Source organism: Desmodus rotundus, chromosome 2, assembly GCF_022682495.2.
Source record: "Desmodus rotundus isolate HL8 chromosome 2, HLdesRot8A.1, whole genome shotgun sequence".
Lineage (NCBI taxonomy): Eukaryota > Metazoa > Chordata > Mammalia > Chiroptera > Phyllostomidae > Desmodus > Desmodus rotundus.
The window spans coordinates 42,134,679-42,161,727 of record NC_071388.1 but is presented as its reverse complement, the minus strand read 5'-3'; the positions used below and the strand labels follow the sequence as shown (position 1 = coordinate 42,161,727).

General features: G+C 37.5%; 1 protein-coding gene across 1 annotated transcript in view; it reads left to right on the top strand.

Moving 5' to 3' along the window:
- The window catches only part of MCCC1 (methylcrotonyl-CoA carboxylase subunit 1), a 60,358-nt gene that overhangs the window by 9,453 nt on the left and 23,856 nt on the right, over nt 1-27,049 (top strand). The window contains exons 3-9 of the mRNA XM_024564009.4: nt 1,069-1,205; nt 2,095-2,190; nt 6,750-6,871; nt 7,260-7,407; nt 7,496-7,617; nt 14,174-14,285; nt 16,663-16,744. Of these exons, the coding sequence (XP_024419777.1) occupies nt 1,069-1,205; nt 2,095-2,190; nt 6,750-6,871; nt 7,260-7,407; nt 7,496-7,617; nt 14,174-14,285; nt 16,663-16,744 (819 nt within the window). The remainder of the gene's footprint in view (nt 1-1,068; nt 1,206-2,094; nt 2,191-6,749; nt 6,872-7,259; nt 7,408-7,495; nt 7,618-14,173; nt 14,286-16,662; nt 16,745-27,049) is intronic.

The following is a 27,049-nucleotide window of genomic DNA, read 5'->3' as shown; positions in this document are numbered from 1 at the left end:
AATCCACAAACAACAAGTTTGGGTGAGGATGTAGAGAAATGGGAACCCCCTCGTGCAACGTTGGTGGGAATGCAAATTGCTGTGGCCACTATGGAAAATAGTATGGAGGTTCCTCAAAAAATTAAAAGTAGAACTAAGTTATGACATCAATTCCACTTCTGGGCATGTATCTGAAGAAATACAAAACATTCAAAATGATACATGCACCTCTATGTTCATTATAGCATTACTTACAGTCACCAAGATACGGAAGCAACCCAGGTGTCCATCAGTAGGCAGGTGGATAAAGAAGAAGTGGTACATTTATGCAGTGGAGTATTCCTCGGCCATAAAAAATGAAATTTTACCATTTGCAACAACATGGATGGACCATAGAGGTGAAATAAATGAAATAAGTCTGACAGAGAAAGACAGATTCACTTAAATGAAGAATCTTAACAAAGTAAACAAACAAATAAAACAGAAGCAGACTCATAGGGGCAGAGAACAAATTTATGTTTGCCCAGTGGGAAGGGGCTGGAGTAAAAAAGGTAAAGGGATCGAGAGGTACAGATTGGTAGTTACAAACAGTCACGAGGATGTAAAGTGCAGCACAGGGAATATAGTCAGTAATATTGTAATAGCTAAGTATGGTGCCAGGTGGGGACTTGAATTATCAATGGATTACTTTTTGAATTATATAGTTATCTAACCATTATGCTGTACACCTGAAACTAATATAAAATAATACTTAATGTCAACTCTAGTTGAAAAATAAAATTTTAAAAAGATTACTATTAACTATGATGATTTTTTTTGTTTATTTTGGTCTTTGGTATAAAAAAGCAGCTGTTTATTTTAAGTTGAAAAATCTGAGTAATTTAAGAGTTATTGTTAATAAAGATATCTTGAATTTCTGTGAAAAAATGTACACTCTAATATTAGTTAAAATGGTTATTTTAGGCTCTGTTATGCTGATTTTACCAACATAAATGCTTATCAGTTTGTTAATATCATAGAATATTTATTTTGCATTCTCATTCCTTGTTCCCCAGTAACATTCCTTCTGTGGTTTTTATGGTGTTTTAGGACGAAACATTACCAAGGTCCTCATTGCCAACAGAGGAGAAATTGCCTGCAGGGTGATGCGAACAGCTAAACGAATGGGTGTGCAATCCGTGGCTGTTTATAGTGAGGCCGACAGGAATTCCATGCACGTAGACATGGTATGTTAATAACTGGAAGTCGAGTTTTGTAAGTGATCGTATTTGTTTAGTGTGTCAGTATTTTGCTTCTTTATCTAGACAATTTATATTTGCCAGTGTTAACTGTTTTAGTAGGTTAAGTTCAACTGCTTAGTATTTCTTCTTGGGAACATTTTCCCAGTATAACACAAGTTGAACAGTGTACTTTGTGATATAGTTGATTTACAGGCAAGGTCCTGTCAATAAGGACCGGTTAAAGTGGTTCACAGAATGTGGCCAACGCATGGACCACACTTGTGTGGCACATACCCATATCCCTGATATACAGGGAGAAGGATCAAGTTTCTCGTCTAAGCAAATACTGATTACTGGCCCGGCGGTCCTAGACAAGTCACCCATTGTTTCAGAGACTTGGCTTAACTGGAAGATTATAACTAAAAGGACCCTATTCCCCTGAGATTTGTGTTATCAATTATAACTAGCTATTATTCACCAGACAGAATCCAGACATGGGTGACTTCAACTGTTGTCCTCCTTTATGTCCACAGCAAATCTCCAAGCACCGACAAATCCACAGTGCTTAGCTTCACCTGAACTTTCAGCATTGCACAGCAGGCCCATGCAGCTTTCTAGCCACTTGTCTATTTCATATTGTGACTGACTGTTGCTTCTATCCTAAGCCACTTTCATTTTACTTTGGTGTGTGACATACATAAAAACCAAGTTTTGACATCTTCTTCATGCAAAAGATTTCGAAGTGGCTTACTTTTATAGCATAGATGTGAGCTGGTACTTTTCTATTGTTTTGTGGAAGCCAACACTTTCATTCTTAACAGTATGCCCCGGAAGCAGTTCTGTGCAGAGTACTAGGTCTGTGGGGTTTTTTAAACATGTAATGTTTCTTAACCAGGCAGATGAAGCATATCTCATCGGTCCTGCTCCCTCTCAGCAGAGCTACCTTTCTATGGAGAAAATCATTCAAGTGGCCAAGATCTCTGCTGCACAGGTAAGAGAGATGAAGATATTTACAATGCAAAAGTAATAAGTATTGCACAATTTTCACAAAATTGATTACTTATAGAGCTCATTTTTACGTTAGCCATTCCCAGTTTTCTGTCTTTCCTGTTAAAAGCATATTAGTATTATGGAATAAACAATCTAAATAGGCTTGCAATTTTGTGACCCGTCAGGGTGAATTGGCAGCTAAATATATGCCTGAAAGGTAGGGAAATTACTCCATGGTGGTAGTAGTAGTATTGATTTTTCCTTTTTAATCCATTAAAGTGCTCAAGGATACTATGGTTTGGATATATTAAATTATTCTTCTTAAGAGAAATTAAAGCTCCTGAAGCCATGCCCAGAATGTGTGGTTGAACTTCATATTGGCAAGTAGATACCTGCTTTTCTTTTTGGTTTGAAGGGAGAATATTCATCTAGTTTATCAAATTAAATAATCTGTTCAAAAGAAGGAAAGCTAACAACACATTGAGAATAAAAGTAAGGAAACAGTTACATTCATTATAGTATCAACCAAAATCAAATACTTAGGAACAAAATTAGCAAAACCAGTTCAAGACCAGTGTCTTGAAAAGTAAAACACTGCTGAATGAAATGAAAGGGGTCCGAAGTAAATGGACAGATATATTATTGGAAGACTCAATGTTGTCAAGATGGCAATTCTTTCTAAATTGATTTGTAGATTTAATTCACTCCATATCAAAATCCCAACAGGCTATTTTGTAGAAAATGACAATGCACCTAAAATAGCCAAAGGGCCTAGTATATACTTAAAACAATTTTGAAAAGACTAACAAATTTGTAGGCTTTAGGCTTTTGGATTTCAAAACTCATTATAAGGCTACAGTAAATAACACATTGTGTTATCAGAAGGATAAATATATAGGGCAGTGGAACAGAATAGAAAGTTGCACATTTATGGTCAATTAATTTTTGAATAAAGTTATTTAATGGGGAAAAGGTAGTCTTTTTAACAAATGGTGCTGGAACAATTGGATATCTCTATGCAAAAAGATAAACCTAAAGTCTAGTCCATACATTCTTACCTTATACTTTTCATAAAGAAAAAATTGAAATGAATTATAGACCTAAATAGAAGAACTAAAACTATAAAATTTCTGTAAGAAAACATAAGAGAAAATCTTTGACAGGGTTAGGCAAAGATTTCTTGGATATAATGTCATAAACAAAATCCATAAAAGAAAAAGTTGATAAAATAGACTTTACCAGAATTTTTAACCTTTGTTCTTCAAAGTAGCCATTAGTAATATTAAAAAATCAGCCATAGACTGGGAGAAAATATGTGCAAAACATATGTGATGTAGGATTTGTGTCCAGAATGTATAAGAAACATTTTACAACTGAATAATGAGAAACAACCCAATTGAAAAAAATGGGCAAAAGATTTGAATAGACACATCACTAAAGAAGACACACAGTTAATAAGCCCATTAAAAGATACTCAATATCATTAGCCACTAGGGAAATTGACATTAAATAGTTAGAAACTCATTAGGATGCTATAAGTCAAAAAGACAGATAATAACAAGTGGTGACAAGGATTTGGAGAAACTGTAATTGCCTCATAAATTTGCTGGTTGAAATGTAAACTGGTACAATCACTTTGGAAGACAGTTTGTCAGTTTCTCAAAAATCAAACAGAGTTACCACATGAACTGTGAGCTCTACTTCTTAGGTCTATACCCGAACGAAATGAAAACATGTATCCGAACTCATACATGCATGTTCATAATAGCATTGTTAATAACCAAAAAATGGAAATCATCCAAATATCCATCAGCTGATAAATGGATAAATAAAATGTGCTCTATAGAATGGAATATTGTTCAGCAGTGAAAAGGAATAAAGTACTGATATATGCTAAAAAAAATGAATGGACCTTGAAAATATTGTGTTTGGTAAAAGAAGACAGTCACAAAAGACTTTATATATTGTATGACTCCATTTATAGGAAATGTCCAGGCTAGTCAAATCCATAGAGGCAAAGTAAACTGGTGGTTGCCTAGGGCTGACGGTGTGTGGGAAATTGGGAATAACTGCTAAGAGGTATGTGGTTTCTGTTTGGGGCAAAGAAAACTTACATTATTAGATTTCATTCAGTGTTTTGGATTATGGTGATAGTTGTATAACTCTGTGACTATGCCAGAAAAATATTGGATTGGGTAAGTTTATGGTATATGAATAATGTTTCAATAATTTTTTTTTAAAAAATGCTATAGCACTAATGCACCCACTAGAATGGCTAAAATCAAAAAGACTGATAATGCTACTGTCGGCTGGGCTGTAGAGAAACTTGGAATCATCATGCATTGCTGGTAGAAATGCAAAATAGCACAATTACTTTAGAAACCTGTTTGGCTGGTTTTTAAAAAGTTAAACATGTACTTATCGTGTTTTGACCCAACAGTTGCCCTCCTGAGCATTTCCCCAACAGAAATGAAAAATAGACTTGCATGAACATTCATCATGGCCCCAAACTGGAAAACCCCCACATGAATGCATAAACTAAGTGTGGTACATCCGTAGTGGGGCCAGTTCTGTAAAAAGGAATGGACTGCTGATGCATGCACCAACCTGGATAAGCCTCAGAAAACTACGCTGAGTTGAAGAGGTCAGACACATAAGACTATGTGTACTGTATGGTACCATTTCTTTAACATTTCTGGAAAAGGCAAAACGTAGAGAGAGCAGGTCAGTAGTTGCTTGGTCTGGAAGTAAGAATTAGTTATGTGCATAGGAACCCGGGAACTTTTTTGAGTGGTAGAAGTGTTCTGTTATAAAAATGGGTTGTAGTAATAGTTGCACAGTTATATAAATTTACTGAATCCATGACACCATATATTGTAAATCATACCTCAAAAATAGCTGTTAAAAAAACAGGGAGAACTGAGTGTAGACCTTTTCCACTGTGTCTGGCATAAATAACATTTGACCATTTCATAGAAAATGTCTAAGATTGAACATTGATTTAAAAGAAACAAAATTCCAACTGACATCAAAATGTGACTTTCAGCATGTTAGTCAGTATTTAGAATTTTGTTGTTTGCTCTCAGTAAAATGTGGGTTTTTCTATTCATATGAATTCCCCAGGCATCAGAAGCTTACCCCTTTAATTTTGAAATGTTCTTTGAATGTAACTATTTTGAAATAGGGTTGGCAGAGCTTTTTTCTTTACATTCACTTGGTTATAATTATAATCCGTAACATAATTATTATTTTAGAAGAACAACAATGCCATGAGGACTACGGAAGTTAGTGAGAGAGTTGCTTCATCCCTCACTAAATAAACTAAGCTGCTGTTTGCTTTCCTGTTTCTTCCCTTCTTCCTGGCAATGTGTTTGCCCTGAGAAAACATTCCGTCCTTTGGCCACTGATTTTCCTCTTCTGTGAGCCAGAAAGCCAGATAATAAGTTTGTTAGAACTGAGCAACTTCCAAATAGGCAAAAGTCTAAGGGAGCTCTCTTTCACTAAAGTATATGCAGACTTTAATATATTTTTAATATATTTTAATATATTTTTGTTTGCTGCTTAGGTTTTTGTTTGTTAGTTTTTTTTAGAAAGGTAACATGGCCATAGAGTGACCTGAAGATAAAGGAGGTATTATTGTGCTAGTGTGTTCCTCTTGGCTTTTAAGTGCCATACTTTCGGTTCTAGGCCAGCTTTATAGCCAGGCAAAGTTGAGAAATCCCTATTACCTTTACTCCTACTTACAAATATTCCTTAACATTCTACTCTAATAGCAGTGTTATTTTAAATTAAAATACAGATTCTTCTGTGCTGTCTGGTCCACCCATCCCACTTGCTGATACATACTGAAAAGAGTTTAAAGCAGGACTCGAAGAGATACATTTACATCCATGTTCACAGCAGCACTATTTGTAAGAACCAAACGCTGGCAATAATCCACGTTCATCAATAGGTGAATGGTAAACAAAATGTGGAATATGTACACACAGAGGAATATTATTCAGCCTTAGAAAAGGAGTGAAATTCTGACACATGCCACTCCATGGAGGAACCTTGGAAATATTATGCTACTATTATGTGCAGACACAAAGGAAAAGTATTGTCCAATTCCCCTATATCAGGTCCCTAGAGTAAACAAATTCATAGAGACCGGAAGTAAAGCTTATGAGACAGAAAGTTGCCTGTGAGTGGGGAATTAATGTTCAGGGGGCGCAGGGTTTCCGTCTGGGATGATGAAATGTTCTGGAGATGGTTGGTGGTGACGGCTGCTCAGCACTGCAAATGGACTTAATGCCACTGAATTATGCACTTAACAGTGGTTTAAATGGGCATTTATGTTATGTATATGTTACCGCAATAAAAAGAAATACAGATTCTTCTGGTTCAGGTAAGGCTCCGGAACTTGAGTTCATACACCTGTTTGGAAACAGATTTTGTCGAGATGGTGCTGTACCAGTCCCCAGCGGAGGGAGAAGCCTCCCCAGAGGAGAGTGACAGCCGCCGCAGCGCAGTTTGCCGGTGGAGCGCCAGCAAATTTGTCTTTTCATTCCTCACTTCTAGGCTATCCATCCAGGATATGGTTTTCTTTCAGAAAACATGGAATTTGCCGAACTGTGTAAGGAAGAAGGAATTATTTTTATAGGTCCTCCTTCATCTGCAATTAGAGACATGGGGATTAAGAGGTATGAGTTTATATCTTTTAAATAGCAAGGTCAATTAAAATTACTGGTTTTACCTACAATAGACATGTTAATAATATCCTTTTGTGGCTCTAGGCATAAGTTGTCTATCTGCCACTCCGGTGAATTACAGAAAATATTCAACTAATTGGTATTTGTAATCAATATATGCTCATTCTTTTGGGGGGGATAAACGACTGGATTGAGGACAATTAACAGATATTTTAATACTTATATTCACATTTGTTGTCTCGGACTGCAGTTCTTTATGGGATGCTTTCTTTTAAAAGTTCCATCCTATTTTATAGATTGGGCTGTATTTCTTTCTCTTACATGAAATATTTCATAGAATTTGGGCATCTGGGGGTTTTGTTTTTTTTTAATCCTGAAGTACATCCAAATCCATAATGGCTGCTGCTGGAGTACCTGTTGTGGAAGGTTATCACGGCGAGGACCAAACAGACCAGTGCCTGAGAGAGCACGCTGGGAGAATCGGTTATCCCGTGATGATCAAAGCCGTCCGCGGTGGAGGGGGAAAGGTAAGACTGTGCATGCTGGTGTTCCCCATTTCGGGCCAGCCCTCTTTGTTTTAGTTGTGTTGTGGTCATAACTGTCTTTGTATCGTAGGGTATGAGGATTGCTAGATCTGAAAAAGAATTTCAAGAGCAGTTAGAATCAGCACGGAGGGAGGCTAAGAAGTCCTTCAATGATGATGCTATGCTGATTGAGAAGTTTGTGGACACGCCAAGGTGGGTTCAGCTTTTATTTCTGACTGAGATTTTTTAAATTATGAAAGAAATACATGCACATTATGTAAAATACAAAGTTCTAATAGAATATAAATACATTAGTCCCCCAATCCCACACCCTGATGTATCCACTTTTAAGGTATGGCATGCATACTTCCAGGCATTTTCTATGTAAATAGAAACGCTTACACAAATGGAAGACAGCATACATGCAGAAGAACAGTGAACAGACTCTTACATAATATTATATACTAATACTGTATCAGACATCTTTCCATGTCAGTGAATATAGATCTGCCTCATTCTTTTTACTGAGCTTAATGGTTCCATGATATTGATATGCCATTAATTCATTCAATTCATTAGTTTTAGATGGAATTTAGGGTCTTTTTAAAATAAAAAATTTTGTAAGAAATTAACCTGTATTTTACATAACTCCATGAGCATCAGTTGAGATGCTCAGAAAATGGAAATAGTTACCAAAAAAAAGTGTAATTGTGATATGTTAACAAATAATACTAACAGCTCACACTTACATTGCACTTAACATGTACCAGTTTCTATGTATTTTACGTATACTAACTAGTCTTGCTGTCCTAATTCTAATCTAATTCTTGCAAGAACCCCTTTAGATGGGTACTATTCCCATTTTGCAGGTGAGGATACTGAGCAACAGAGTAGTTGCATAACTTGCTTGAGGTCTCCCAGCTAAGAAGTAGTGAAGCTTGGATTTCAACCCCAAAACTTGGCAGTTTGACTCCAAAATTCACACTCTAAGCCACTGCACTAAACTGCTTCTCCAGGTACCATGATAACAAATGCCATTTCTAATTTTTTATTTTCTGGAATTGTATTTTCAAGTCTGTTGTGTAAAATAAGGTCCTGATTATAAAAGCTTCCTGTTTCACGGACGCTTGGTAATTTATGTAGTTACAGATGTGTAGGCACAGATGTCCTTTGTGTCAGGTGACTTCATGAAGACCAATTCATTAGGAGCCATGGCCAGAGAAGCATGTACTTTGAATGTAACGAACCGAAGTTTCAGGCCCTTCATTTGCATGAACCTCTAACAAATTCCTGTACCTACTTTTGTATTCATTTTAAAGAGGGACCCTAAATTGATTTTGTTTCAGATGGTACAAAGCTTAGAACTGTCCCTGAGCATGGCACAGTAAACAAAATTCATTTAGAGTTGGTTTTTAAAAAAAAAAAAGGTCAGCCTCAAAATAGGCCAATTGATTAGGAAAGCACAACATATGCCGCCTATTAGTGGGAAGCAGGGAAAAGACGGGATTCAAAGATAAATCAGGGCTCCCTTCCACAACATCTTTCAGAAAGAATCGGCTGACTATCCAAATTAGCATACTCTTGAGTTAGAATTGTTGTGGAGATATCAGCTAGCTATTTTGATGACTGTAACTCTATGCTTGCAACATTTTTTGAAGCTGCAAGTTCTTTCCTTGTGAAATGTTAGCTATATATTACCTCAGATTCTAATTCATTCCCCTAATAACTGGGAAGCTCCTGGGAATCAAGGATCTGCCAGTATATATTTTTTAATTTCCCCCTATATATTATTATCTGGCATACTACTTTCTTCATGATAGGCATCAATAATATGTTTTGAAATATAGAAGTAATATGAATACATTACAAGCTTTTGGAAAATAAAGGAGTTGGAAAACAAAGTCACTTATAATCTCATTCTATAAGTATTAGCATTTCTATATATTTCTGTGCCATATTTTCTAGTAATAATACTTTAATATCACAATAATCATCCTGTGTATACTATGTTATATCCTGCTAAATAGGTACCTCTTGAATTAATGGAGTGCCAGAAAATTGTCAAAATGCTGATAACTGAGAAAAGTAGATACCAAGCTGTTTTACAGATCCGATCAGCTATTGCATTTTATCTGAAAGGCTAGGGTTGAAAATAGCCTCCAAAGTGTACTATTCGGAGGTTAATAAAAGAAACCAGATTCCGTCTTCACTCCATAGTCAATATATATTCTAGATGAATTTAAAATGTAAATAGGAAAATGAAAACATTAGAACTTTTAGAAAACTTCAAGGCATTCCCATTAGAATCCAGCTGTGTCTACCCAACTAGCCAGACCCCAGCATGGCTGACTGGAGTAGCTAGAACTTTCTACACCTCTTGGTTCACAGACACTGTGCTCCAGAAACTCTCAGTTAGTCAAGTAACAGAAAAGATCAGTCAGCAAAAGGAAAATAACACAAGTTTGATAACTACAGAATCAAAACAGAACACACAGATCCTCAATGATCTGTCTTTGTAAGTAGACAAAGGAAAAATGTTTCAAACTTTTGAGATCTCAGAATAAGAACTGTATTCTGCTCTTGATGTGGCCCCTACACGTTCCTTTTAGAACCTGGAGTCCCTGTTATAGTGTCTTCTCCCCTGGAGCAGCTAAAAGATAAGAGAGAGTCCATAGAAGTGGTAGAATTTTATAATTGGAGTTTGAAAAACAAACTGTTCAGCACCAGCATGTAGAGCTTAGAAGATGTCACATCTGAAAAGCAAGTAACAAGCTGAACAGAATGAAAGCCCACGACTTTTAGACACAGAAGAGAATCGAGACCACAGGGCAAGCAACCACCCTGAAATCTGGGCAGGCGTGTGCATGCACACAGTCACTGCCAACACCAGTAACCAGGAGCAAAAGCTGCTGGACCCATCAACAGGTAGGAACACTTAAGTGGGAATTTTGACAAATTAATGGAGGCTGATTGTGGAGTAGCTTGATAGAAACTCCATGGACTCCAGTGTTAGGGGGACCCCCCCAAATTTTAGTTAGTTTTATTTCCAGGAACCCTACCAGGTTCTCACAGTGAAAATCTAAGCAAAATTTCCTAAAATTTTGGAGTAAGGGGAGTAACCTTTCGAAATAGGCCCACAGCAGTTTATTCTCAATAACGAAGGCCAGCACTCCATGAGAAACTGGCCAGAACCTTTTCTGTCCTGGGAGCAGGGTAATTAGCCAAATCTAAACTCTAACCTGCCTGATTTACTTAAGGGTGAAAATAAAGTTAAAGGCTTCTGAAGCAGTCAGACCCACTAGAACACTGAGATTTAATCATAAGATTATAGAATGCTTTCCCTCCCCTGCACCTTACCAAGTCACCAGGGCTCCCATATAATAACAGTGGATTACATCTGAATGAGCTGAACACACAGACTCTGTTAGGGAAGCAGTTCTTGGGGAAGCCCATAGAGAGCAGTAGAAAACAAAAGTAAAACAAGGACACTAGGGGTAAGTGAAGTCTCTGGCATCTACAGCTACGGCATACATTAAACACAACGTTATCTCCAAGACAGATTAACACATTGTAAAACATTAAAGGCCTGTTTATCTCAGTTGCTGATTGTCTAATCAGGAAAGGGTGGTCATGATTCAGTCTTTCCTGAAAGTCAGCCTCCCAATGTCCTGCTTGAGCCTTAGGGCACAGGTGAATGAGAACCAAAAGTGCTGGGTGGCCCCCGAATGCCTGGCCTTCTCAGACCAGTGATCTGGAATCTTCCTTACCCGGCACCAAGAAATAACAATGAGCCAACACAGGTGACTGTGATATCCTTTGTTTATTAATGCAGGTTTCACACACAAATCAATCCTAACTTAACATTAAATCAGTCCTAACAACATTACTAAACACAGCAAATCAGCAGGGGGCAGAGCCCGTTAATGAACCTGAGTGCAAGAGCCTTAGCTGCATCGGATCCAAGAGACAGAGGCAAGTGTCAGCATCTTACAAGGCAGAATCTGGGGTGACCTCATTGGGTGCTTGGTAGGGCAGGGCCTTTAGCGGCAGATGCCTTCAGAGTAGCAGAGGCAGCATTCTCGTGTAGGAGATCAACCGTCTCGGTGTTGACTCTGAAGTCTACCTCTGTTATACCCAAATTCTTGGCACCTGACTGAGCTGGCAAATTCCATGGCCCACGGCCAAGAGGCCCCAGAGCTCTATCAGTTGGTGTGCCCTCTCTGCAGACACATCCATGCGCTGCTCTGGCAGACATTTGGCAGAGTGCCTGGTGTGACTTAGGTAGTTTCCTTCTTGAACCAAAGTGTCATGGCTGACTGGCAGCCATCTTGGTTGACATGAGTGATGCCATTTTGTTTTATGTACTTTATCTTGACCAAACCAATGCCATTTTATTGATCCTGCTCTCCACACTGGTATGTAATACATCACATTGGGCTTTAAAAAAAAATTACAAGTCATCCTAAAAGGCAAGAAAAAGCACACTTTGAAGTGACAAAGCAAGCATCAGAACTAGATTGAGGTGTGACATAAATTTGAGGATTATCTATGGAATTTAAAATAACTGGTTAATATGTTAAGAGCTGTAATGGAGCAAGTCAAAAACATTTAAGAACAGATGGGTAATGTAAGCAGAGAGTTGGAAATTTTAAGGAAAAAAAAGAAAATGCTAGAAATCAAAAAATTTGAACAGTAATGAAGAATGCATTAGCCCTGGTCTGTGTGGCTTAGTTGGTTGGAGCATCATTCCACAAACCAACAAGTCATGGGTTCAATTCCTGGCAGGGCACATGCCTAGGTTGTGGGTTTGGTCCCCAGACAGGATGCGTATGAGAGCCAACTGATCGATGTTTCTCTCTCACATCTCTTCCTCTATCCCTCCCTAAGCATATCTTTGGGTAAGGATAAAAAATAAAAAAGTCTTCCTCACTTTCCTTTAAAAAAAAAAAAGGAATACATTTGATGGACTCACCAGTAAACTGGACACAGCTGAAGAAAGAATCAGTGATTTTGACCATATGTCAATGGAAACTTCCCAAAGAAAAACAAAGAGCTTATATATATAAGGATGAAAACAAATACAATATAACTAAGTATCCAAAAACTGTGGGACAATGTAAAAAAGGTATCATATGTCCTTATTTGAATACAAGAACAAAGATAAGAGTGGGAGAACTATTTTAAGTAATGGCCAAAATTTTCCCCAAATTAATGACAGACACTGAACTACAGAACCAGGATGTCAATCAAATTTTAGAATTATATTCAAACTTCAGGAAAACTAAGACAAATAGAAAATCTTGGACAAAGCCAGAGAGGGGGAAACACCTTCTTACATCAGACTACTCACAGAAACCATGCAAACAAGAATCGAGAAGAGTGAACTATATAAAGTGTTGAAAGAAAAGAATCAAACTATACAGAATTCTGTATGCACTCAAATTACCCTTCAGACAGGAAGGAGAAATAAAGCTGTCCTCAGACAAACAAAAATTGAAGGAATTTGTCACCAGTAGACTTGCCCTGTAAGAAATGATAACGTAAGTTCTTCAGAGAGAAGGAAAATGATACAGGTGAGAAACTCAGATCTGATGAAGAAAGAAAGATCATTGGAGAAGGGATAAATGAAACTAAAATAAAATCTGTTATTTGATATCACAGTTAACAGTTTGTTCAAAATAATGATAACAAGAGTATATTTGGTGATGATAATTTAAGGATAAATAAAAAGAGGAGGAAAGGTTAAGGAGGCAAATCCAAAAGGAAGAAATCAGCTCCTATTGTGTTGGACAGGTGGGAAATTTTTCAAATGGAATATCCAGTAGAAATGATATATCAAAAAATAAATCTAACTGGTTTAATAAGTGCTTCATGGGGTGAACGAAAAGGATCAGCTCTGAACCACTGTACTGAAAAGGACATTTATAAGACTTCCTGGGTTTTTAAAATTTTCTTACATGTTTGATAATTTTTGTTTTAAGACATCGACAGGGAAAGCATTTGCTGATCACTCATTTCTATGTTAAGATGGTGAACGAGTGAGGTAAACTACAGTGTGAACATTCAAAATAGGCCTACTGAGAAGAATGCTTTTTGTGTTCACCAGAGAGCTGTTAGCCTTGTTTTCATAAGTGTTATGTATATTTTAACATGATTCTCATAATTTTGCTATTTTATACTCAACATTAAAGTCCCTTTTTGTTTCTTTTATGATTTAATGTGAGTATAGTCTTAAAAACTAATGAGCCATATTAATTTATTTCTTAACATTTTATGGATGAGCCATTTTAATTTTCAATCTGCAACTGTTTATAAAATCTGACTATTAGAGTTGATTTTTCAAAATCTGATCACAAAAAAGTTTTCATTGGCTCTTTGAGGATATATGAAATAAGACTATAATTGTAATTTCTAAATAGTCAGATTTATGAGTATTTTCCTTGACAGTTTGTATTTGTACCTTGCCCCTACTCTGAGCTCATAAATATATAGTCTCCCATGTTTTCTGTCTTTTCTTATTTGCCAGTTATTTCATATTTTTTTCTTTAATGTTTATCTAATAAATGGAAAGGTTTTCATTGGATGTTAATAAGATTTGCTATAGTTCTATTTATAAGTCCATATCCTTTATTTTGAGGTCAAAATATCCCATTTCATTTATAAAATAAAAATAGAAGAATCCTAGTCACCTTGGCCAGTAGTCTGGCTTATTGAATGTGATGTTGTCATCCTTAACAAAGTATATGAATGTGTGTTTGCTTTTAAACAGGCACGTAGAAGTGCAGGTGTTTGGTGATCACCATGGCAATGCTGTGTACTTGTTTGAAAGAGACTGTAGTGTACAGAGGAGGCATCAGAAGATCATTGAGGAAGCCCCAGGGGTAAGGACCTTGTCAAGAAGTTTGTAAGCTTCCCAAAGTCCTGCTGGACAACCACTTCCCAGTAGTATCAAGATAAGGTCCCAAGAGGGCTGTGTTCCATTTGGATGGTTTCTAGGAAACTCTTCCCTAACCCACAGCTCTGAACTAAAGAGAACACCTATACAGTGTTTCCATCCAGGTTTTAAATTGTAATTAAGCGGAATATTTAAGGAATGGTATGGTCTGGTTAATTGAATGTATTTTCTATGAAGAAGACTTGTTTTAACTGCTGTTTAAGAAGTTGCTGAAATACAATTTACAATAGCCAAGTACTGGAAGCAACCTAAGTGCCCATCAGCAAATGAGTGGATCAAAAAATTATGGTACATTTACACAATGGAATTCTATGCAGCAGAGAGAAAGAAGGAGCTTATACCCTTTGCAATGGCATGGATGGAACTGGAGAGCTTTATGCTAAGTGAAATAAGCCAGGCGGTGAGGGACAAATACCATATGATCTCACCTTTAACTGGAACATAATCAACAAAAGAAAAAAGCAAACAAAATATAACCAGAGACATTGAAATTAAGAACATTGTAACAATAGCCACAGGGGAGTGGGGAGGGGATAGTGGGGAGAGGGGTCTATAGGAGCTACTATAAAGGACACATGGACAAAATCAAGGGGGAGGGTGGAGGAAGGGGAGGGAGGTGGGACTGGCTGGGGTGGGGTGGAGGGAAGGGGAGAAAATGCAGACAATTGTAACTGAATAAAAATAAATAAATTAATTAAAAAAAAAGAAGTTGCTGAAATATATCGGTCATCTTCCGGTTGTATTGTGGAGGAGAGAGATTTGCTCCTATTTGACAAATTTTGCCCCCTCAGAGTTGTTTACTTCTCTTCCAGCCTACCACTGGACTGGTTTAAGTTGTTATCTGCATCAAGGCCTACTCCTAGGCTTACTTATTTTGGGATTTACATTTCCTAGGAACCTGCTACTGCCATAGGATTCTTTTCTTGTTCAAGGTTATATACGGTAGTAACCCCCCGTCTTGGTCAATTGTGGTTCAAAAATATTAAGTCAAAAATTCCAAAAATAAAATAAAATTCCAGAAAATTCATAAGTTTTAAGTTATACACTATTCTGAGTAGTGTGATGAAATCTTATGCCATCCCACCCGGGATGCGGATCCTCCCTCTGTCCAGCGTACCCGCACTGGACAGGCAACCTGCCTGTCCGTCACTCAGTAGTTGTCTTAGTTACCAGATGAACTGTCACATTACTTGTGTTCAAGTAACCCGGACTTAATAATGGCTCCAAAGTGCAAGAATAGTGATGTTAGAAATTTGGATATGCCAAAGAGAAGCTATAAATGCTTCCTTTGAGTGAAAAGGTATGTATGTATAGGAAAAAAACATAGCTCAGCTGTGGCACTATCTCCAGTTTTAGGCATCTGCTGGAGATCTTGAAACATATCCCCCTTGGATAAGGGGGGACTACCATACATGTTTTTCTTTTTTTTTAAGATTTTATTTATTTATATTTAAAGAGAGAGGACGGGAAGGAGAAAGAGAGGGAAAGAAACATCGATGTGAAAGAGAAACATCAATTGGTTGCCCCTCATATGGGCCCCTACCAGGGACCAAGTCCGCAACCCAGGCATGTGCCCTGACCAGGAAATCAAATCAGTGGCCTTTAGCTTTACAGGACAACGCCCCCACCAACTGAGCCACAGTGGTCAGGGACACCATACCTGCTGTTGTCAGCATGTAGTTCTATCAGGTCAGTAATCTGCGGTTTCTGGTTCATCAGTTTGTTGTTCTCGAATTAAAATTTTAATTTCTGCTGTAGAGTCTGTTACCCCATTTGAAGTAAATGTCAACGATAATTTCAGTAAAGCCTTATTTTCAAACAGCGACTACCTAAGTATGTATCTGTAGAGCACAGTTTTCAAAATTTTAAAAGCTTTGCCTATTTATTGACGTAGATTTCTTTTTTTGAACCTTTCTTATTAACTTGGAATCTCAAGGTTTACCATATTCCAAGATAATTATTGGGCACATGAACCAGATTGCTTTGTTGTCTTAAATAGGGACGGTTCAAAGTTTTCATATTTTAGGTAGACATAGAGTTATAAAAGTTGTTATGTAGGTACAAGGGACAAGGATATATCAGTATGCTGAGGAGTATCTGCAATTCATAGGAATTACTAGCAGAATCATTAAACTTTGCTAATGTGACAGTTAAACTAAAAGTTAGCTTTTTATCTTTGTTATGTCTTTAATGCAATATTTGATACACACTACATCTGTTACATAGATGTAATCTTGCATCTTAATGGAAATTTCTAGTGGAGCAAGGTACTAATGGAAATTTATTTAAATATTTTTCCATAGCCTGGTATTAAACCTGAAGTAAGAAAAAAGCTTGGAGAAGCTGCAGTCAGAGCTGCTAAGGCTGTAAATTATGTTGGAGCAGGTATGTTAAGATTTGTTTGTAAAAGAGGAGAAGCAATAATTTATTTGTTTCAGAGGCAAAAGAAACAGAGCTTTTACATCAGTGGCTTTTAAACCTTTTTGACTAGATCCACAGAAAAAATATATTTTATATTGAGACCCTGCATATCCACACACACGTTTGTATTTACATTAATATATGTTTGAAAAAAAAGCTTTTACTAAATAATATGTATAATGCTGTTCAATATTTTCTATCCTACTTTAAATTAAAATCACTATATTGATTTTTTAAATTAAACTGTTTATCTCTTTTTAAATTTATTGATTTTTTAAAAATATATTTTATTGATTATGCTATTACAGTTGTCCCATTTTTTTTTGCTCCCCTTTATTCCCTTCCACCCTTATACCCCTCCTCCCACCAGCATCCCTGCCCCCCCCCCCCCCCCCCCCCCGGTAGTTCATGTCCATGGGTTGTACATACAAGTTCTTTCGCTTCTCCATTTCCTGTACTATTCTTAACCTCCCCCTGTCTATTTTGTACCTACCATATATGCGTCTTGTTCCCTGGGCCTTTCCCCCCATTCTCCCTGCTTCCCCTCCTACTGATTACCTTCCATGTGATCTCTATTTCTGTGATTCTGTTCCTATTCTAGTTGTTTGCTTAGCTTGTTTTTGCTTTTGTTTGTGTTTTTTTTTTTTAGGTTTGGTTGTTGATAGTTGTGAATTTGTTGCCATTTTACTGTTCATAGTTTTGATCTTTGTTTTCTTAGATAAGTCCCTTTAACATTTCATATTATAAGGGCTTGGTGATGTTGAACTCCTTTAACTTGACCTTATCTGGGAAGTACTTTGTCTGCCCTTCCATTCTAAATGATAGCTTTGCTGGATAGACTAATCTTGGATGTAGGTCCTTGCCTTTCATGACTTTGAATACTTCTTTCCAGCCCCTTCTTGCCTGTAAGGTCTCTTCTGAGATATCAGCTGAGTCTTATGGGAAGTCCTTTGTAAGTAACTATCTCCTTTTTCTCTTGCTGCTTTTAAACTTCTCTCCTTATCTTTAATCTCGGGTAACTTAATTATGATGTGCCTTGGTGTGTGCTTTCTTGGGTCCAACTTGTTTGGGACTCTCTGAGCTTCCTGGACTTCCTGGAAGTCTGTTTCCTTTGCCAGATTAGAAAAGTTCTCCTTTATTATTTTTTCAAATAAGTTTTCAATTTCTTGCTCATCCTCTTCTTCTCCTGGAACCCTGTAATTCAGAAGTTGGAATGGTTAAAGTGGTTCCAGTGGTTCCTAAGCCTCTCCTCATTTTTCTTAATTCTTGTTTCTTCATTCTGTTCCAGTTCAATGTTTATTTCTTCCTTCTGGTCCAGATTGTTGATTTGAGTCCTGGTTTCCTTCCCTTCACTGTTGGTTCCCTGTATACTTTTCTTTATTTCACTTTGCATAGCCTTCACTTTTTCCTCTATTTTGTGACTGTACTCAATCATTTCTGTGAGCATCCTGATTACCAGTGTTTTGAACTCTGCATGTGATAGGTTGGCTATCTATTCAGCTTAGTTCTATTTTTGGAGCTTTGATATATTCTTTCATTTGGGTCATATTTTTTTTTTGTTTCAGCATGCCTCTTACATTGTAAGAGGTGGAGCCTTAAGTATTCACCTGGGTGGGGCAACCCGTGTCACTGTGTTATGGTGCTATATGTGGGGGTGGGGTCTGAGAGGGAACAATGCCGCTTGCTCGGCTCTTGGCCAGCTTTCAGTCACTTCCCCTGCTACAAGCAAATTGGGCCCTTCTGGTGCTGATTTCTGAGTGGGTGGGTTTGTGTACGTTCTAGGACCCTGTGGTTGTCTGCAATGAACTCTCCCATAAGACTGAGAGTTTCTCCTGCTGCTGCAACCCCCACAGGTTTTTACAGTCAGAGGTTTCGAGGTTTTCTTTCCCCACCCTGGAACCCTGGGTTGTGTGGTCTGTATCACTCCCCATTTGTTCCTCCCAGTTTACCCACATGCAAATATGGGACTGTCCAGTCCACGAGCCTCCACCTTACCGGCAGGGTCCTCCAGCCACAGCCTTGTGGTATATCCTCTCTTCCCCCCACTGCCTGTCTCCCCTCCTACCAGTCTGAATGAATGTTTCTTCCTTAACTTCGTGGTTGTCAGAGTTCCATACAGTTTGATTTTCTGGCAGTTCTAGTTATTTTTTGTTTTTAAATTTGTTGTTGTCCTTCTTTGGGTTGTGCGAGGAGGCAAAGTGTATCTACCTATGCCTCCATCTTGGCTGGAAGTCTCTAATTAATAAACTTTATTTTTTATAGTGGTTTTAGGTTCACAGTAAAATTGAGCAGAAAGTACAGAAATTTTTCCATATACCCCCTGTGCCTACACGTGCACAGCCTCCCCCATTATCAACATTCCACATCAGAGTGGTACATTTGTTATAGTCAGTAAACGCACACTGATACATCATTCTCACTCAGAGACCATGAGGGTTCATTCTTCATGTTATATATACTGAGTTTGGACAAATATATAATGACATGTATCTACCATTGTAGTATCATAAAGACAGAATAGTTTTCCTTCCCTAAATATCCTCTGTGTTCTGCTCTCCATCTTCCCCTGCCTCCAATACCTGAAAACCACTGATCTTTTTGTTACCTCTATGGAGGCAATAAAAAAACAATGGTCTTTTCCAGAATGTTATATATTTGGAATCATAAAATGTAGACTTTTAAGATTGGCTCCTTTTACTTACTAATATGAATTTAAGTTTTTTCCATGTCTCTTTATGACTTGTTAGCTCATTTTCTTTCAGTGCTAAATAACAGTCCAGTCTGGATGCACCACAGTTTATCCCTTCACCTACTGAAGGATATCTTGGTTCCTTCCAAATTTTGGCAATTATAAATAAAGCTGCTATAAATATCTGTGTGCAGGTTTTTGCATTGACTTAAGTTTCCATTTATTTAGGTAAATACCAAAAGGCATGATTGCTAGAACATATGGTAAGATTATGTTTAGTTATGTAAGAAACTGCCAAACCGTCTTCCAGAGTGGCTGTGCCGTTTTGCATTCTCAGCAGCAGTGTAGTATTGTTCCTGTTGCTCGGAGTGCTCGCCAGGATTTGGCATTCACTGTTCCAGATTTTGGCCATTCTCATAGGTGTGTAGTGGTATCCATTTGCATTTCCCTGCTGACGTATGATATGGATCATCTTCTCACATGCTTACTTGCCACCTGTTTATCAATTATGTCTCCCATGGATTGTGCCTTTTTTGTTGTGTCCAAAAAAGCATCACCATATCCAAGGTCGCCTAGGTTTACTCCTGTGCTATCTAGGTTTAGGATTCGTTTTGAGTTAATTTTTGTGAAGGGTGTAAGGTATGTGTGTGGATTCATTTTTTTGCATGTGGATGTTCAGTTGTTCCAGCACCATTTGTTGAAAATGCTCTTTTCAACATTGACTCTTTGCTCCTTGTATTGCCTTTCCTCCTTTGTCAAAGATTAGTTGACTGCATTTACCTGGGTCTATTTCTGGGCACTCTATCTTGTTCCGTTGATCTATTTGTCTGTTCTTTCACCATTACTTGATTGTTTTAATTACTGTAGCTTTATTGTAAGTCTCGAAGTAAGGTAGTTTTAGTCCTCCAACTTTGTTCTTCCTCAATATTGAGTTGGCTATTTTGGGTCTTCTGCCTCTCTATATAAACTTTAGAATTAGTTTCATGATACCCACAAAATAACTTGCTGGGATTTTGATTGGGATTGTATTGAATCTATAGATTAAGCTTAGAAGAACTGACATCTTCACAATATTGAGTGTTCCTACTCATGAACGTGGAATATCTTTCAATTTATTTAGTTCTTTGAGTTCTTTCATCAACGTTTTGCAGTTTTTTTCACATAGAGCTTGTACATAATTTGTTAAATTTATACTTATTTTATCTTGGAGTGGTAATGTAAATAGTATTGCATTGTTAGTTTCAAATTTCAGTTATTCACCATTAATGTATAAGAAAATGATTGGCTTTTATATATGAATCTTGTATCCTAGAACTTTGCCATATCATGTTAGTTCTAGGAGGTTTTTTTGTCAATTATTTCAGATTTTCTACATACGTGATTGAGTTTTCTGTGAACAAAGACAGTTTTATTTCTTCCTTCCTAATCTGTATACCTTTTTATTTGCTTTTCTTGCTGTATTGCATTAGCCATGACTTCTGTGCTATATTGAAAAGGAGTGGTAAGAACAGACATCCTTGCCTCCCTTGTTTCTGATGTCGGCAGGAAAGCTTCCAGTTTTCTTATCAAGTATGATGTACATCATAAGTTGAAAGTTTTTTTGTAAATCTTCTTTACTGAAGAAATTTCCCTCTGTTCTACTTTGTGAGTTTTTATTATAATTGGATATTGGGTTTTATTAAATGCTGCTTCTGCATTGTTGATATGATCAACATGTGATTCTTTAGCTTGTCGATGTGATGGATTACATTCATTGAGTTTCAAATGTTGAACCAGCCTTGCATACTGGGATAAATCCTACTTGATTGTGGTGTATAATCCTTTTTATACATTTTAGATTTGATTTGCTAATATTTTGTTGAGACTTTTGCATCCTTGTTCATAAGAGATACTGGTTTATAGATTTCTTTCCTTGTAATGTCCTTGTCTAGTTTGAGAATTGATATAATTTCTTCCTTAAATATTTGGTAGAATTTACCACTGAATCCATCTGAGCCTCTTACTTTCCATTTTAGAAGATTACTAATGATTGATTCAACTTCCTTAATGGCATAGGATTGTCTGTTTCTTCTGTGCAAGCTTTGGCACCGTGTGTCTTCCTTCTTGTCTTTCAGGAAGACACGCGGTGCCAAATAACTAGAAAGTTTAGTCCATTTCATCTAGGTTCTCAAATCTGTAGATGTAGAATTAAACATAATAATCCTTTGTTATCCTTTTGATGTCCATTGGAGTAGGTAGTAATTGTCCCTTCTTACATTTCTGATATTAGTAATTTTTATCTCCTCTTTGTTTTTCTTAGATAGCCTGGCCTAGAGGCTTATTATGCTTATTGATTTTTGGTTTTGTTGTTTTTCTCTTCCCTTTGTTTTTCTTAGATAGCTTGGCTAGAAGCATATCAATTTTATTGATTTTTTTCAAAGAATCAACTTTTGGTTTTGTTGATTTTTCTCTATTTCCTGTTTTTAATTTCATGGATTTTTACTCTAATTTTTTTATATTTTATTTTTTCTGCTTACTTTGGAATTAATTTGCTCTATTTTTCTAGTTTCCTAAAATGGAAGCTTAGATTATTGATAGTTTTTTTTCCTCAGATATATGGATCCAATGCTATAAAATTCTAAGCACTGCTTTGGGTGCATCCCCAAAGTTTTAGTGAGTTGTAATTCCATTTCCATTTAATTTCTCTTGTGAATTCTTTGACCCATGTGTTAAATAATGTGTTGTTTCATCTACAAATATTTTGGGATTTTTTTCAGCTATCTTTCTGTTAATGATTTTTAGTTTAGTTTGTTAATATTCCGTTTAATTTGGTCTAAGAGCAGGTTGTATGATATTTATTCTTTTAAATTTGTAAAGGTGTTTTCTTGTGGCCCTGAATGTGGTCTCTCTTGTGTACGCTAGAGAGTGTGTAATATGCTGTGTTGAATGAAGCAGTCTGTGGATGTCGGTTATGTACAGTTCATCAGTGGTGCTATGGAGCTCAGCTGCGTCCTTGCTGATTTTCTGCCTGTTGGATTTGCCCATTTCTGGTGGAGAGGTGTTAAAGTCTCCGTTTGTATCAGTGGTTTCTCTACTTCTCTCTGCAGTTCTCAGTGTGCATTCTCACACAGCTGTTCATGCATACACATTAAGGGTTGTTGCTTCTTCTTGGAATATTGGCCCTATCATTTTTTTTTACTCTATATCATTTTACTTCTCTGAAGAACTTTTTTTGATCATTTATTGTAAGGCTAATAAATTCTTTCAATTTTTGTTGATCAGAAACAGTCTTCATTTCTGTTTTCCATTTTGAAGGATAATCTTACAGGGTACAGAATTATCCTGGTCTGATAATTCCCATCTTTCTGCCATATCTGAGTCTGGTTTTGATGTTTGTTCAGTCTCTTCCAATTGTATTTTTTGCCTGTTAGTATGCCTGGTAGTTTTTTTGCTGAGAGCCAGACATGTGCACTAGCTAGAAGGAACGATGATAAATAGACCTCTAGTAACATAGTCATAAGGTATGGGGAAGGGGAAGGTTCTGTAGTCCTATGATTAGGTCTAGGGGTTCAGTGAGCTTGAGCCTAAACTGTGAACTCTCTCAGTGTTTCTCAGTTTGTTTTTGTTTGTTTTTGTTTTTGATTTACTCAGTTAGGTGGGATGGGATGCCTAGAGGGGGCTGGAGTCGTGTATTTGCCTTCCCCCATTTGTGTTAATTAGATTCTGATAAAACCCCAATAGTGTAGGTTCTGGTAGAATAGTTTTTCTTAAAGGCAGATCTTATTAAGAAGAACAGGATTCTGGCATACTTCAAAGAGTTTCTTTTCCCCTCCTATTGCTGGAGACTCAAGGAGATTTTTCTCCAATATTTACTGTGAGGACCTGATAGGGCTCCTGGATATAAAAGTCACAGTTTGGGGTCCCTCTATAACCAGATTACCCCTGGAATTTTTAAGTCTCAGACCTGTCCATACTGAGCCTCCTACAAGTCATCAATTTTCCAGATATTCCTACTCAGGTATTTGTTGCTGCAGAGGTTCTTTGCTTGTAGGTTTTTGCTCTGGTAAGTTGTGAGTCTCTGTGTTTGCCTGTCTGTCTCTCCAATTCTGGGGGTGCTGGTTTGCCCCATGACTTCATGTCTCTCATGGGTCTAAAAAGAATAGTTGATTCTTCAGTTTGTTAGGCCTTTTACTTGTTGTCAGGATGGAATGGTGGCTTAAGTCCCTTATATGTTGTACCAGACACGTGGAAACCTGCATTAAATTTTGACAATCCACCAATGAACTGGGACCCACAGTTTGAAAAACCATTTTAAATTACTGTTGACCCTTGAACAGCATGGGGAATTAGGGGCACTGATCCCACATGCAGAGGAAAAATCCGTGTATAACTTTTGATTCCCCTAAAACTTAACTAATAATAGTCTACTGTTGACTGGGAACCTTACTGATAACATAACAGTCAATTAACACATATTTGTATGTTATATGTATCATATATTGTATTCTTACAATAAAGTCAGCTATAGAAAAGAAAACATTAAGTAAATCATAAGGAGGAGAAAATGTATTTATAGTACTGGACTGCATTTATCAATACTGTAAGTTCACATTGACTGTTTACTAGACGAACCATCTGTCAGCACCTACATTGATAGTGTCCTGTGTGATACAAAATGCTGTAGCTGTTATACCCATTACTAACCCTAGACATTGAAAATGAAAAGATAATTTGAAAAAGATTCACATTTATTTACAGGTATAACAATTATGTCATTGATAACAAAGATGCAGCAATATGATAGCTTATGGTAGCTTCATGTTATGGATATGATTGCTTTATAGTAGCCTAGCCTATAATGAATCATAATACTTTTAGGGCATATGGTATTATAGTCATATTTATAATACAGTATTGGAAACACTGTTATATTTTTTAAAAAAGCATTTACCTGTGATAATAGGGTGATACACATTTTCTCCAATCGAGAGAGAGAGGCTTACTGTGTAGTAATATAATTTTTTAAAGCAAAGTTATAAATTATGTTAAATATCACTCATGCCTATGTAGGTATAGGCTATCCACTTCAATACAAGTCTTCCACATGATGTTCTACATGTTGAATACTTAGGCAATGATGATGATGACAAAAATGTCATATAGTTTTTGCTGTGCACTTACTAGATGTTCAAAGGAAGACATATGCACAGGTAAATTTATTAACTATACAGCACTGTTATTTACTATTCATTAAGTCAAAGTGCATCATCATAAAGGTCTTCATCCTTGTCATCTTCACGTTGAATAGGCTGAGGAGGAAGAGGAAGAGTTGGTCTTGCTGTCTGAGGAATGGAAGAGGTGGAGGAAGTGGAGGCAGGAGAAGCAGGCACACTCAGCCCAACTTTCTGGAAATACATCATAATTTCTACCTGACTTTTCTGCTTTTTCATTTCTCTAAAAATGTTTCTATATGGTGCCAATCCGCCTTCATTGTTTACTTTAGTTTCAGTTCCCGTATCATAGAAGGATCCCTGTTATAACAAAAGTCAGAAGCCGTCTCTAATAACCAGAGCCCTTCTGCCCTGTTGTCTGATGTCAGCTTGTTTTCTGGCTGTGCCTCTTCCACGTCTTCCTCACTGTCTGGCGCTGGTTCAGAAGCACTCATCTCCATCAGGTCACCGTCTGTGAATCCCTCCGGTGTGGTATCTGTTAGCTCTAGAATTCCCCTAAGATCCAAATCTCGAAACCCTTTGCCCCCCGCATTTTTTCTTTTTGCCATCTCCACAATCTCGTGACTTCCTTGATTGGCTCTGCCGTAAATCCTGTGCAGTCACGCACAACAGCTGGACCCGGTTTTGTCCAGCAGGAACTTATTTTTCGGGCTTGATGGTCTCATGGCTCTTTCTGTGACATCAATGGCACTTTCCATAGTGTGAGCCTTCCAAATTTTCATGATGTTGTCTTTGTCAGGATTCTCTTCCCTAGCCCTGACAACCCTTTGCATGGAATAGTATGCATAATGAGCCTTCAAGGTCCTTATCACCCCCTGCTCTAGAGGCTGAATTAGAGACATTGTGTGTGTGTGTGTGGAGAGGGGGAAAGTAGACCACTCTGATGCCTTTAGTGTTAACTCATGGGGTCCTGGGTGGCCAGAGTTACTGTCCAGTATCAAAAGAACTTTGAAAAGCAGTTCTTTACTGACAAGGTACTTCCTGACTTCAGGGACAAAGCATCAATGGAACCAATCCAGAAAAGGGGTTCTTGTGGTCCAGGCCTTTTATACCAAAAGACAGGCAGCTAGTATTTGTGGATTCCCTCCAAGGCTGAGGATTAGCAACTTTATAGGTCACGGCAGTTAGTCATGAACCTGATTGGATTTGCACAAAATGATAGAGTTAACCTATCCCTTCCTGCCTTAAATCCTAGTACTTGCTTCTCTTCCTTACTGATAAATGTCCTTTGTGGCATTTCCCCCCTCCCCGGCCCCCCCGGAATAGGGCAGTTTCATCTGCATTAAAAACCTGTTCAGGCAGATATCCTTTGTCCTCAGTGAGTTTCTTAATGCCATCTTGGCGCTTGTCTGCTGCCTCTGGTTCAGCAGGAGCTACTTCTCCTGTTATCCTGACAATTTTTAAGCCAAACCTCTTCCTAAAGTTATCGAACCATCCTTTGCTGGCATTAAATTCTCCAGCTTTAGAGCGTTCACTATCTTTTTGCTTTTAAGTTGTCATATAATGACTTCTCTTTTTCTCAAATCATATTAGAGTTCATAGGTTTGCCTTTCTTATAGCAATGTTGTACCCACCAAGCTGTATTTTCAGTATGAGATAAAAAGGTGTTCTGCAAAAAATGCTGCTGGCATAGCTGCAGTGATGGCTTCACAGGTTTTCTTATTTTACAATTGTCCTTACACTGGATCCATTTATCTTTAAAATATTTTTTTCATTTATTGATATTAGAGAGAGAGAGAAACAATTTTTGTCATTCCAATTACTTATGCATTCATTGGTTGCTTCTGGTATGTGCCCTGACTGGGGATTGGACCTGCAACCTTGGTATATCTGGACAATGCTGTAACCAACTGAGCTATCTGACCAGGGCTGGATTCATTTACAGTATCTTTTTTAAATTTTTATTTTTATTTATTTTTAGAGAGAGGTGAAGGGAGGGAGAAGACAGGGAGAGAAACACCAATCAGTTGCCTCTCACACACACCCCAACCAGGGACCTGGCCTGTAACCCAGGCATGTGCTCTAACCGGGAATCAAACTAGAGACTTTTCACTTTGCAGGATGATGCCCAACCCACTGAGCCACACCAGTCAGGGCCATGTACCTTTACCTTGAAATGGTGGGCAACCATAGCTTTAGACCTCACCCTACAGAACACATCAAGCAATTCAGCTTTTTCTCATAATGTCATGACCCTTCTCTGCTTCTTGGGATCACTTCCAGCATCTCTAGTGGCACTTTTATGGGTCCCCTGGGGTTATTCAAGGCTAATGGTACTGCACAAAACATGACGGAAAATACGCGAGAACCATGAGCGATCACTTCATACAGCGATGTGCAATTTACTGGAGAGACTCCTGCCTGCTCGTG